The sequence below is a fragment of the Rhinatrema bivittatum genome, chromosome 8, assembly GCF_901001135.1.
Source record: "Rhinatrema bivittatum chromosome 8, aRhiBiv1.1, whole genome shotgun sequence".
Lineage (NCBI taxonomy): Eukaryota > Metazoa > Chordata > Amphibia > Gymnophiona > Rhinatrematidae > Rhinatrema > Rhinatrema bivittatum.
This window is the reverse complement of record NC_042622.1, coordinates 3,789,654-3,803,944: the sequence shown is the minus strand read 5'-3', so window position 1 is coordinate 3,803,944 and position 14,291 is coordinate 3,789,654. Positions and strand designations below refer to the sequence as shown.

General features: G+C 46.0%; 1 protein-coding gene across 2 annotated transcripts in view; it reads left to right on the top strand.

Annotated features, from left to right (window-relative positions):
* CSNK2A1 (casein kinase 2 alpha 1) overlaps positions 1-14,291 on the top strand; it is a 127,510-nt gene that overhangs the window by 63,523 nt on the left and 49,696 nt on the right. For both annotated transcript variants that reach the window (XM_029611051.1, XM_029611050.1), the window contains exons 5-6: positions 8,424-8,474; positions 9,862-9,921. In XM_029611051.1, the coding sequence (XP_029466911.1) occupies positions 8,424-8,474; positions 9,862-9,921 (111 nt within the window). The remainder of the gene's footprint in view (positions 1-8,423; positions 8,475-9,861; positions 9,922-14,291) is intronic.

Below are 14,291 nucleotides of genomic sequence, written 5' to 3'. Positions count from 1 at the left end.
TATCAGCCAGGAAAGCCTTCCTCTTCACAGTGTCACTACCCCTTGCAATCTCAGTCCTTTCAGAAGCCCGCAGGTATTCTTGAGAGGGTACGGGCTCCAGCTCAGGGATGCTTAATGACTCATGTGGTCCACTCTCCTGTGATGCATATAGGGACTGCTTTCCCTGGTTCTACAAGAAGTGGACGAAGATATTGTCAGACCAATAGATTCTTTCCATTGTAAGAGAGAACTATGCCTTAGATTTTCCATGGCCAGTGGTTGGGACCTTCATGATTTCACCATGCACTTCCCATGCAAGGAGAAAATCCTTAAGTACCACTTTATATTGTCATCTTCTCTTAGCTGCTGTAGTTCTAGTTCCAGAGAGAGAGAGAGGTTTAGGTGGCTGTTCCCACTTCTTGTTGGTGCCAAAAAAGGAGGGCACATTTCAGTCCATTCTGGATCTAAAGAAAGTGAATGGATCTGTAGGGTCCCTCATTTCAGTATGGAGACTCTCCGGTCTGTAATTGTTGCAGTTCAGCAAGGAGAATTTCTGGCATCCCTCGATCTTACAAAAGCTTACCTGCCTTTCCTATCTGGAAAAGTTTGCAGTGCTAGGGTGTCATTTTCATTTTTGGGCAATGCCATTTGGACTAGCAACAGTTCCTGGCGTGTTTTTCCAAGGTTATGGTGCAGCAGTTATTGAAGATGCACTTGCCCGGGGTATGGAACTTTCTTCAGCTGCTGGGTTCCATGGCCTCTATGCTGGGTTTGGTTCTTTGGGCGGCTGCTCATGAGACCGTTGCAGAGGGCTCTGCTCTCCCATTGGTAGGATTATGGGATCCGGCTACTCCTTTGAGAAAGGCCAGATCGAGACTTTTGTGCTGTTTCTCAAGGGCCATTTTGTCCAGCGCAGTAGACTTGGAAATTCTGATTTGGATTTTAGTGACCACAGATGCCAGTGTCTGACTGGGAGCCATTTGCCAGATATGAGCGGCATGAGGTTGTTGCACAAGGATGGAAGCTGCCTGGTCCATCAATCAATTGGAGACAAAAGCAATCCAAAAAGCCTTAATCTTCAGCTCCCTGATTAGAGGCAAGACAGTAAGAATACTGTCAGACAACGCAAAGGTGGTAGAAAATGTCAACAGGCAGGGAGGAACCAAGAGTGTGGCATTTTCTTTGGAAGTGAAGCTATTGATTCAGTGGGTGAAGTGCCACCTATGGGCTCTTTTGGGCCTCTCATGTTGCTGAACATGCAGGCATCTTTTTTGAGCAGGGACAGCCTGGACCCTGGAGAAAGGGAGCTGGCAGAAGAAGCATTCTCCTTCATCAGATGGATTTGAAGGTAACGAGACTGATTAGCCTAGCCAAAGTGCCCAGATTTTTCAGTCACAGGTGGGAGATGGGATTGGAAGGTCTGGATGTGTTGACCCAGACCTTGCTCGGGGATCCTTCTGTACATGTTTTCCCTCTGGCCTCTAATAGGCAAGAAAGTGAGGCATATCAGAAGGCATCGAGATCAGATGATTCTGGTGGTTCGAGTGGCCCAGACAGCCATGGTTTGTGGATCTAGTGATTTTCAAGGTAGAGTGTTGCAACTCATTCCTACTCCTGGTCTTCTGCGGCAGAGTCCAATCTTCTTGGATCAGGTAGATTGCTTTGTCTTGCAGCTTGGCTCTTCAACAGAGAAAGTTGAGTGAAGGGTTACTTGAAGGAAGTCATGACGTTGCAGGCCAAGAAGTCTTCCACTTCCTTGGCTTATGCACAAGACTGGAAGGTTTTAGACTCCTGATGTCAGCAGATAGTGTTGTTCGCTCAGTGCTTCGATTCATAGGATTCTTGCCTTTTTGCAGAGGGATTGAAAAAGGTTTAATTTTGAAAGTTGTGAAGGTGTGTGTGAGCATTATACTGCTATGGGGTAAGGTGCACATGCGTCCATAGCGTCACATCTGGATGTGGTCAGGTTTTTGAAGGAAATATAGCATTGCTGTCATCCTATGCGGTATTTGGTCCCACCATGGAATATCAATTTGTTCTTGAAGGCCTTGTGCAAGCTTTCCTTTTGAGCTGCAAGGCATCTCTGAAAGATCTCTCTTAAAGCAGTGTTTTGGTGGCTATGTATATGGCAAGGCAAAGTTCGGAGTTTTAGGTGTTGTGCACTTTTTTTAGAAAGTGGGGTCTTTATTTATACCATACCATCCTTTTTGCCAAAGATTGATTGATTTATTTATTTTTAACTTTTCTATACCAACGTTCCTGTATAAAATACATATCACCGGTTTACAATGCAACTGTTTTCTTTCTGTGATTGGAGTCAGTCTGTCTATTGACTTGCCAGCTTTTTGGAAGCCACAGTCAGGTTCCTTGGGGCAGGCTCAGGAGCTTCACCTTTTGGGCGTGCTTAGGACTCTCCTGAGATATTTAAAGGTTACAAATGCATTTCAAAGAATGGACCATTATTTAGTATTTATTTATTAAAATGTTATATACCACCTGTAAATCATGTAGCTAAGCAGGGGTTCAATAAAAATGTAAATAAATTTAAATAAGATAAAAAAATTTAACAATAACAATAAAACATAATCTACTAAAAATGCAACTAAAAAATAAAAATCTTTTTGTGTTCGGTGGTCAGAACAGAAGGCAGAAGACTTTTTAAGGCATCTATTGCTCGGTGATTCAATGTGTCTGCATACGTTTTGCAAGGGCCTACAGGTATCCTTGGGTGTGAGGGTTCGTTCTACTCTAGCTCAAGCTATGTCTTGGGCTGAGTGCCAAGTGGTTTTGCCATTAGAGATTTGTAAGGTGGTGACATGCACCACAGCTTCCATATTCCATAAAGATCGATTATTGTAATGCGCTGCTTCCATAATGCACAGCTTTCATATTCCATAAAGATCGATTATTGTAATGCGCTGCTTCCATTATGCACAGCTTTCATATTCCATAAAGATCGATTATTGTAATGCGCTGCTTCCATTATGCACAGCTTCCATATTCCATAAAGATCGATTATTGTAATGCGCTGCTTCCATAATGCACAGCTTCCATATTCCATAAAGATCGATTATTGTAATGCGCTGCTTCCATAATGCACAGCTTCCATATTCCATAAAGATCGATTATTGTAATGCGCTGCTTCCACTATGCACAGCTTCCATATTCCATAAAGATCGATTATTGTAATGCGCTGCTTCCACTATGCACAGCTTCCATATTCCATAAAGATCGATTATTGTAATGCGCTGCTTCCACTATGCACAGCTTCCATATTCCATAAAGATCGATTATTGTAATGCGCTGCTTCCATTATGCACAGCTTTCATATTCCATAAAGATCGATTATTGTAATGCGCTGCTTCCATTATGCACAGCTTCCATATTCCATAAAGATCGATTATTGTAATGCGCTGCTTCCATAATGCACAGCTTCCATATTCCATAAAGATCGATTATTGTAATGCGCTGCTTCCATAATGCACAGCTTCCATATTCCATAAAGATCGATTATTGTAATGCGCTGCTTCCACAATGCACAGCTTCCATATTCCATAAAGATCGATTATTGTAATGCGCTGCTTCCACTATGCACAGCTTCCATATTCCATAAAGATCGATTATTGTAATGCGCTGCTTCCACTATGCACAGCTTCCATATTCCATAAAGATCGATTATTGTAATGCGCTGCTTCCACTATGCACAGCTTCCATATTCCATAAAGATCGATTATTGTAATGCGCTGCTTCCACTATGCACAGCTTCCATATTCCATAAAGATCGATTATTGTAATGCGCTGCTTCCACTATGCACAGCTTCCATATTCCATAAAGATCGATTATTGTAATGCGCTGCTTCCACTATGCACAGCTTCCATATTCCATAAAGATCGATTATTGTAATGCGCTGCTTCCACTATGCACAGCTTCCATATTCCATAAAGATCGATTATTGTAATGCGCTGCTTCCACTATGCACAGCTTCCATATTCCATAAAGATCGATTGTTGTAATGCGCTGCTTCCACTATGCACAGCTTCCATATTCCATAAAGATCGATTATTGTAATGCGCTGCTTCCACTATGCACAGCTTCCATATTCCATAAAGATCGATTGTTGTAATGCGCTGCTTCCACAATGCACAGCTTCCATATTCCATAAAGATCGATTATTGTAATGCGCTGCTTCCACAATGCACAGCTTCCATATTCCATAAAGATCGATTGTTGTAATGCGCTGCTTCCACTATGCACAGCTTCCATATTCCATAAAGATCGATTATTGTAATGCGCTGCTTCCATAATGCACAGCTTCCATATTCCATAAAGATCGATTGTTGTAATGCGCTGCTTCCACTATGCACAGCTTCCATATTCCATAAAGATCGATTGTTGTAATGCGCTGCTTCCACTATGCACAGCTTCCATATTCCATAAAGATCGATTATTGTAATGCGCTGCTTCCATTATGCACAGCTTCCATATTCCATAAAGATCGATTATTGTAATGCGCTGCTTCCATTATGCACAGCTTCCATATTCCATAAAGATCGATTGTTGTAATGCGCTGCTTCCACTATGCACAGCTTCCATATTGCATAAAGATCGATTATTGTAATGCGCTGCTTCCACTATGCACAGCTTCCATATTCCATAAAGATCGATTGTTGTAATGCGCTGCTTCCACAATGCACAGCTTCCATATTCCATAAAGATCGATTATTGTAATGCGCTGCTTCCACTATGCACAGCTTCCATATTCCATAAAGATCGATTGTTGTAATGCGCTGCTTCCACTATGCACAGCTTCCATATTCCATAAAGATCGATTGTTGTAATGCGCTGCTTCCACTATGCACAGCTTCCATATTCCATAAAGATCGATTGTTGTAATGCGCTGCTTCCACTATGCACAGCTTCCATATTCCATAAAGATCGATTGTTGTAATGCGCTGCTTCCACAATGCACAGCTTCCATATTCCATAAAGATCGATTATTGTAATGCGCTGCTTCCATAATGCACAGCTTCCATATTCCATAAAGATCGATTATTGTAATGCGCTGCTTCCACTATGCACAGCTTCCATATTCCATAAAGATCGATTGTTGTAATGCGCTGCTTCCACTATGCACAGCTTCCATATTCCATAAAGATCGATTATTGTAATGCGCTGCTTCCACTATGCACAGCTTCCATATTCCATAAAGATCGATTATTGTAATGCGCTGCTTCCATTATGCACAGCTTCCATATTCCATAAAGATCGATTGTTGTAATGCGCTGCTTCCACAATGCACAGCTTCCATATTCCATAAAGATCGATTATTGTAATGCGCTGCTTCCATTATGCACAGCTTCCATATTCCATAAAGATCGATTATTGTAATGCGCTGCTTCCACAATGCACAGCTTCCATATTGCATAAAGATCGATTATTGTAATGCGCTGCTTCCACTATGCACAGCTTCCATATTCCATAAAGATCGATTGTTGTAATGCGCTGCTTCCACTATGCACAGCTTCCATATTCCATAAAGATCGATTATTGTAATGCGCTGCTTCCATAATGCACAGCTTCCATATTCCATAAAGATCGATTATTGTAATGCGCTGCTTCCACAATGCACAGCTTCCATATTCCATAAAGATCGATTATTGTAATGCGCTGCTTCCATAATGCACAGCTTCCATATTCCATAAAGATCGATTGTTGTAATGCGCTGCTTCCACTATGCACAGCTTCCATATTGCATAAAGATCGATTATTGTAATGCGCTGCTTCCACTATGCACAGCTTCCATATTCCATAAAGATCGATTGTTGTAATGCGCTGCTTCCACTATGCACAGCTTCCATATTCCATAAAGATCGATTATTGTAATGCGCTGCTTCCATAATGCACAGCTTCCATATTCCATAAAGATCGATTATTGTAATGCGCTGCTTCCATAATGCACAGCTTCCATATTCCATAAAGATCGATTATTGTAATGCGCTGCTTCCACAATGCACAGCTTCCATATTCCATAAAGATCGATTATTGTAATGCGCTGCTTCCACTATGCACAGCTTCCATATTCCATAAAGATCGATTGTTGTAATGCGCTGCTTCCACAATGCACAGCTTCCATATTCCATAAAGATCGATTATTGTAATGCGCTGCTTCCACTATGCACAGCTTCCATATTCCATAAAGATCGATTATTGTAATGCGCTGCTTCCACTATGCACAGCTTCCATATTCCATAAAGATCGATTATTGTAATGCGCTGCTTCCATAATGCACAGCTTCCATATTCCATAAAGATCGATTATTGTAATGCGCTGCTTCCATTATGCACAGCTTCCATATTCCATAAAGATCGATTATTGTAATGCGCTGCTTCCATAATGCACAGCTTCCATATTCCATAAAGATCGATTATTGTAATGCGCTGCTTCCACTATGCACAGCTTCCATATTCCATAAAGATCGATTATTGTAATGCGCTGCTTCCACAATGCACAGCTTCCATATTCCATAAAGATCGATTATTGTAATGCGCTGCTTCCACTATGCACAGCTTCCATATTCCATAAAGATCGATTGTTGTAATGCGCTGCTTCCACAATGCACAGCTTCCATATTCCATAAAGATCGATTATTGTAATGCGCTGCTTCCATAATGCACAGCTTCCATATTCCATAAAGATCGATTGTTGTAATGCGCTGCTTCCATAATGCACAGCTTCCATATTCCATAAAGATCGATTATTGTAATGCGCTGCTTCCACTATGCACAGCTTCCATATTCCATAAAGATCGATTGTTGTAATGCGCTGCTTCCACTATGCACAGCTTCCATATTCCATAAAGATCGATTGTTGTAATGCGCTGCTTCCACTATGCACAGCTTCCATATTCCATAAAGATCGATTGTTGTAATGCGCTGCTTCCACAATGCACAGCTTCCATATTCCATAAAGATCGATTGTTGTAATGCGCTGCTGCTTGGTCTCCCGGCCTCTTCTACCAAACCTCTTCAGATGCTGCAAAACGCTGCAGCCAGGATCCTCACAAACTCTCGCCATATGGACCACATCACTCTGATTCTAAAAATACTTCACTGGCTACCCATCCGCTACAGAATTCTGTTCAAGACACTTACTATTATCCACAAAACCTTATTTCAGGAATCCTCGCTCCAACTCACCACACTCCTCAGCAAGACCCACCAGATCTGCATACAGAGACTCCCTACAGGTTCCTCCAAACAAATCCGCTATACACAATGCCATTGAAAAACGAGCGCTATCCACGGCCGGTCCGCATCACTGGAACTCTCTCCCACCAGACCTCCGCCAGGAACATTGTCATCTCGCATTCAGAAAAAAATTAAAAACATGGCTGTTCGCCCAAGCATATCCTTGAAGAAGCCTTGTGGTAACCCACACGGACCAACACCCCATGGTTGCGTCCCCTTTCCGCCGCACAAAGGAACTGCTTTTCTGCTAACTGTGCTCCTATATAACTTGCCTAATCGACTCCACTATGTAAAATTGTATATAATTCTTACCATGTAAGCAATAGCTCGCTGCTTACCTGCACTGCTCTCCAGTTAGAAATCGTTAACCTATCCCTTTTTTTCTAACAGCCCAGTTCCACTTTCCCTGTTGTAATGTAACTTTCGCTTTCAGTGTTAACTGGTTTACCCCCTAGTTTATTGTAAACTGGTACGATAAGACCCGGTCTTGAGCATCGGTATATTAAAAAAAGAATTTAAATAAATATTCCCAACCCAGACGGAGTGGCATTTGGGGCAGGCAATTTGTGAGTGGGGCTTTCAGGATCCCATCCAGTCTGGACTGGTCTGGTGGACGATAAGAATAACAAATTGGTTCTTACCTGCTAATCTGCTTTGCTTGAGCTCTACCAGCCTTTTCAGTCTGAGATCTGCTCTTCTGTGCATTGTTGGGTTTTGCTGCTGTTATACCCTCTCAATGGAGGGGTTATAAGTTGAATTTTGGATTCCCCAGCTCAAAAAGAAAGAAAGAAAGGGGGAATTTGGTTAGCTTTGCTATAGTTTTACTGGCAGTCTGCAGGTGGCCCAGTGCCCTATGAAATAAAGTAAAGCTTTTGTGTTCTGTTTCCATCTTCTGGTATGCTAGGGGGGGGGGGGGGGGACCCGTTTGTTTGGACAGAAAACTGAGGTAAGAACTAATTATTCCATTTGCCCACGACGGTTTCTGCTTCTCTCTCAATGACCTTCAGTGACTCCTTCCCCTGAAACCTAATATTCCAGCCCCTGGATGTCCTGCTGCTTCTTGGCTAGCCCTAGGCCTAGTTCCTATTCATCTAGTTTAGCACCTGTTCTTCCTTAAAAGAGAGAGCATTAGATGTCAGTGTGCTGTGGGCACTGTGATGCAGGGAGGCTGAAAATCTCTTCTGCTTCCTCCCTAGTCCCGCACACCTGCTCTGGTCTTTGAACATGTAAACAACACAGATTTTAAGGTAAGGCTTTCTGTCATTTAACTTCTATTGCAGTTTTGTTTCAATTTAAAGGTTTGAAACTTTGCCTTGCCCAGTAAGGATTGTGGTCCCAGCTGGTGGTCTCTGTTAGGATGTAATAACTCTCTGACTAACAAGTCTTGGCGTTGAGTAGTATTGGAAAAACGATCAGACCTGGGTAAAAGGAGGCAGGCTTATGCATATGATTTCTTTGTATTGGTGTTTTATGTATATGCTTTGTCACTTTTATTGAATTATGAATCTTTTACTGTAATCTGCTTTGGTCAATTTTATTGGAATTTGAGCAGGATGTAAACTGAGATAGAGAATGAGTTTTCCCTGATTTCTGGATGCAGACCCACCTCTCTGTCCTGGATAATTAGAAGAGTTTGTGTTTACTGCTGGCAGCTTTCTCGATAGAAATGGCTGGTGAGGGAACAGAATCCTATTAACCCGCTGCTCTTAGCGATGCAGAACTTTGAAAGTCCAAATTTGATTCCGGTTTTAGGGGACCAGGATGAAACCATTTGATACAGGAGCTGTCTTCCATTGCAGAAGAATTTGGGCTCCAGGCTTCAAATAGTTTGGACTTTGGGCTGTCTTTACTGCTGCACTGGAGCTGTGTTTGGTAACTGATCCTTAGGTTCTCCCCGCTGTCCCATGGGAGCTGCATGCAGCAACCTTTGCGATGAGTGCCCTACCCTAAGTTTAGGAGATGACTGGGGGGTGAAGAAGCCTTGACCACTGCTTCATACTGCCATAAGCAACCTGACAGAGAGGGAGATGGGTATAAAATACCCCCAGATGATTGCAAAGGGAAACTCCTGACACTGGTTTCCGCTCTGGTTCTCATTGCTTGGGAACTTGCCAGGTACATATGACTTGGATTGGCCACTGTTGGAATCAGGATGCTGGGCTCGATGGGCCCTTGGTCTGACCCGGCATGGCAACTTCTTGTGTTCTTATGAACTGGAAGAAAAAAAGGCATGAAACAGTGGAAAGACGTGTTGGCTCATAAATAAGGCACTGGAGCTAGCTTGTGTTCCTATTGCTTTCTTCCCTCCAAGGGCAGTCCTGACGTGTAAGAGGAAGATGATGCAGGCAGAGCCTAGGCTAGCGCTGTGCTACTTCAGTCCTACCAGTCGCGGTTTCAGGATATCCCTAATGAATATGCATGAGAGAGAGTTGCATGCATATTCATTAGGGATATCCTGAAATCCCAACTGGTTTGTGGCCCCTCCAGGACCAGAATTGCTCACCTTTGCCCTAGGGAAGGAAGGGCAGTGCAGGAGGGGTTAGGCCTCTTACTTCCTTATTGTGTTGCACTCTAGCTCTGCTAAGTATTACTGTTGACTGGTGCTGTGTTTTGTTTTGTTGTTTGTTTCAACAGCAGTTATACCAGACCTTGACCGATTACGATATTAGATTCTACATGTATGAGATTCTGAAGGTGGGTGCAGTTCTCTCAGCCTTTGATATTTAACAGATCTTGAATGTATTGCCCTGCTTTGACTTCTTCTGCACTGCATGAAACTGGGATGTCTTGGCAGTACTTGTTTGGCTTAGCAAAGGCATTGGATGAGGACCTGCTAATCTAGTCTGTCTGTGTAAATCAGAACACTCTGAGATCATGGTGTCAGAAATGCTATTTCAGTGCTGCTCAGCCTTCGGGCTCTAAGCTAGCATGCTTTGTGGCTGTTGTGATGTAAATTGTGTACCATAGGATGAATTAGCTATAACTTGTGGGCGACATCACCAGGCGGCACTGGACGGATCTCTCTCTCCAAGGGGCCGATGCAATACAATGTGCTCAAACACACGCACTGTTTAACCCGCTCTCGGATGTGGGTTAAATAGGCGCTAATCCACCCCCTAATGCAATAGGGGGATTAGCGCCTATTTAATGCGCATCTGACGCAGAGTGAATGAGAGAGCGCTCATCACATGCAAATGCATCTGAATGAGCCTATTACTCATTCACTCCGCATTAAAAAAAATAAATGTGCGTCTGAGACGATTTATTGCATCGGCCCCCAAGTTAGTAGAGCTTTGAACTCTATTGAGCATGTGTGGGAGCTGCCCCAGGGTTTTCTCAATGTGCTTCAAAGCTAATAGAATAGGATATTCCCTGTACGTACCCGGATCAGTCCAGACACCTGGGTTTTGCCTCCCCTCCAGCAGGTGGAGACACAAGTTTTTTTCAAAACAACCCTGCCATATATAGCGAGATGCCACCCATGGTCCCTCAGCCTTACTCTGTCTCCAGCAGGTGGCGGAGGTGCAAAACCCATGGTCTCTGCTGATTACCTGATGACAATTAGTACTTAGGGTAGTGGAGTTATCAGGTTGAGAGTTGGTACATTTTTATGAGTCTGTGCCTTTAATTTAATTTAAAAAAAAAAGTTTCATTGGAAGCTGAGGAAGGACGGTGGTTCTGTTATTCTCCCAGGAGGTTGCTAGGTCCTGAGGGGACCATCCCTCCTGGTCGAGACCGCTGCTTGGAAGGGTCCAGGACTCTCCCTTGGGTGATACCGTGGAGCCCGGTTCACTCACTCCTACAGGAGCAGGCCCTGTTACAGAACCCGGGACAGCGATCGGGCAAGTTTTACAAAAAAAAAAGTCTGTTTTACTTTTTGCTGCGCTGTCTCTCCGTTATTTCCCTTTACCTCAGCCGTACTGCGCCATTTCGCCGTTTTTTGTGCCGCGCTTTTTATTCAGTCTTCTATGTCTCTTTTTTTTGTTGTTGTTCTAGTTTATCCTTTTCCCTGCCGCAGCAAAGATGCCTCGGGGTTCGGCTTGCTGTGCCTGCGGCTTGGCGTGCGTGCCTTTCCAGGGACGGCCTTTGTGTGGCGTGCTTACCCGGAGGGGAACGCCCCTCCGTTTTGCCCTGGGGAGATCGCCAGAGGGTCCCTTGGTCCTCCGCGAAGCTCAAGGCAGCCGGCCCGGTTCCAGCTGATCCGCTCCCGCTAAGCGTGGGAACGGAGGCCATCTTGAGTTCCCTTCGGGCAGCCACGCGGGGCGCGATGGGGGAGGGGTTTTCACCACCCTCCTTATCTCTGCAGCGAATTCTTCCCGAGGGGGAAGTGCCTGCGGCCCCTATTCCATCGGCAATTGACAGTGACCTTGAGGGGGCTGATTATACTTCCCCTGAGTCTGATTCCTCTTTTTCCTCGGAGTTTATACTGCTGATGCACAAGGCCTTTAAGGAGAGAGAGGCTGGGAAGAATCGGGAAAAATTCTCCTCAGTCTTCTCTTAAGAAGCTGCGGAAGCGTGCATACTCTGGGGAGGGGGCGGACCGGCCTAAGAGCAAGAGGCCCTTACGGTCTGTGCCTCCGGGGAAAGATTCGGACTCCACGTCCAAGGATGAACCGGATCCACCACCCAAACCCCCGGGGGGGGGGGGGGGGGTTTGATGAGGATAATAATCCCCCATGGGAGGGGGGCCGAGGAATTCCGGCTATGGAAGGAGACGATCCAAAGGTGGTCCGTCTTTTTTTAAACGAGATGAGCTGAATCCGCTTATTCCGGCCATCCTCAGCGAGTTAGGTGTGGATGCCCCACCGGCGGAGTCCCAGCTGGGGGCTACGGATCCTGTGTTGCTAGGACTTAGGGGGCTGTCAGTCTCCTTTCCTTTTCACTTCTCGGCAACGGATCTCCTCTTTTGTGAATGGGATACCCCAGATCTGGGGTTGAAGGTCAGTAAAGCAATGGACAAGCTATATCCTCTACCGGAGGATGCATTGGAGCTGCTGAGGGTCCCGAAGGTGGCTGCAGCGGTGTCAGCAGTAACTAAGAAGTCTACTATCCCAGTTACGGGAGCTACAGCTCTCAAGGATTTGCAGAGCAGAAAGTTGGAGCTACAGCTCAAGAAGGTGTTCGAGGTGTCAGTGCTGGGGGTCCAGGCTGCAATCTGCAGTAGTTTTGCGCTGTGTGCGGGCCTTCGCTGGGCCCAACAACTCCAGGCCGGTGCCTATCTCTCCGAGGGAGAGGCTCTTCAGGCGAACAGGCTGGAGGCGGTCATTGCCTATAGCATGGATGCTCTCTATGATTTGCTGCGTACGTCAGCGAGATCCATGGTGTCCGCTGTCTCCACGCGAAGACTCCTCTGGCTCTGCAGTTGGGCGGCTGATGTCTTGTCCAAGGCACACCTTGGTTCGCTACCTTTCAAAGGAAAGTTGTTGTTCGGCAAGGAGTTGGAAGACATGATCCAATTGCTGGGAGAGAACAAGGTTCACAAGCTGCCAGAGGACAGACCCAGGTCAAGAGGATCATTTACAGCACGATCTCGTTTTCGGGGTTCAAGGAGACCCCATCCGGCGAGATCGTCCGGTTCCTACTTCCGCCCGGGCTCAAACAGGTAGCAATCGTGGCCTCAGTCCTTTCGAGGCAGACGCTTTGGCAGACTGGGCAACCTGCAACTAGCTGTGGGTGCTAAGGCCTCGCAATGAGATCCTGCCGGGTCCATTCCTCCGTTCCTGTGATCCCTCCCATACCAAACGTGGGGGCCAGACTATCGCTCTTTTTCGAAGAATGGACCAAACTGACGTCAGACCAGTGGGTCCTCATGGTGATAAGGTTACGCTTTAGATTTTGTACAGCGCCCTCGGGACAAATTCCTGGTCTCTCCGTGCGCATACCAAGGAAAGCGGGAGGCGGTACACGGCACACTTTTGCGCCTCCTGGACTTGGGGGCGATAACACCGGTCCCACCCGCAGAACGGTTCCAGGGCCGCTACTCTATTTACTTCATAGTCCCCAAAAAGGAAGGTTCTTTTCCAGCCAATCTTAGATCTGAAAAGAGTCAACAGATGTCTTCGGGTACCTTGTTTCCGGATGGAGACCCTTCGGTCCATCATCGCCTCCGTACGGCAAGGAGAGTTCCTGGCTTCTCTGGATCTCACGGAAGCATACCTCCATATCTGTATCCGGTCGTCACACCAAAGGTTCCTCAGGTTCTGCATTCTGGGCAGTCATTACCAGTTCCGGGCCCTGCCGGTCGGACTCGCCACCACGCCCAGAACATTCACCAAGGTGATGGTGGTGGTGGCGGCAACGCGGCTCCGGAGGGAGGGCTTGTTAGTGCATCCCTACTTGGACGATTGGCTAATTCGGGCAAAGTCCAAGGCTCAGTGCCAGACAGCTATCAGCCCGGGTGCTTCAGCTCTTGGGTTCACTCGGTTGGGTGGTCAACTGTTCCTAGGAGCACAGTTCAACATGGCGCAGGGGAGAGTCTTCCTCACCACGGAGCGGATAGTCAAGCTTCAGGGACAGGTGAAGGACCTGTTGTCCACGTGACTGCCCAGGGTGAAAGATTACTTGAGTCTTGGGTTCCATGAAGTCCACCCTGGAATTAGTCCCCTGGGCCTTTGCTCATATGCGTCCCTTACAGTCAGCCTTGCTGTCCTGCTGGAATCCGGTGTCGGAACAGTTCCACCTTCCACTTACGGGCTTCGTAAGAGCCAGCCTCGACTGGTGGCTTATCTGGGATCATCTGGAGTGTGGAATTCCCCTGTTGATGCCTGCCTGGATGGTCGTCACCACGGATGCCAGTCTCTTCGGCTGGGGAGCGGTTTGTCTGGGAAAGTCGGTGCAGGGACAGTGGTCAATCAACCCCTTGGAGACCAGGGCAGTAGCTCTGGCATTGCAGGCTTTCCTCCCACTCCTTCGGGGGAAGTCTGTCAGAGTCTTGTCAGACAACGTAACTATGGTGTCCTACATCAATTGCCAAGGAGGAACAAAGAGTCGCCCGGTGGCGACGGAAGTGCGACAGTTGATGCACTGGGCAGAGCATTATCTCATCAGCCTTGCAGCTTCTCACA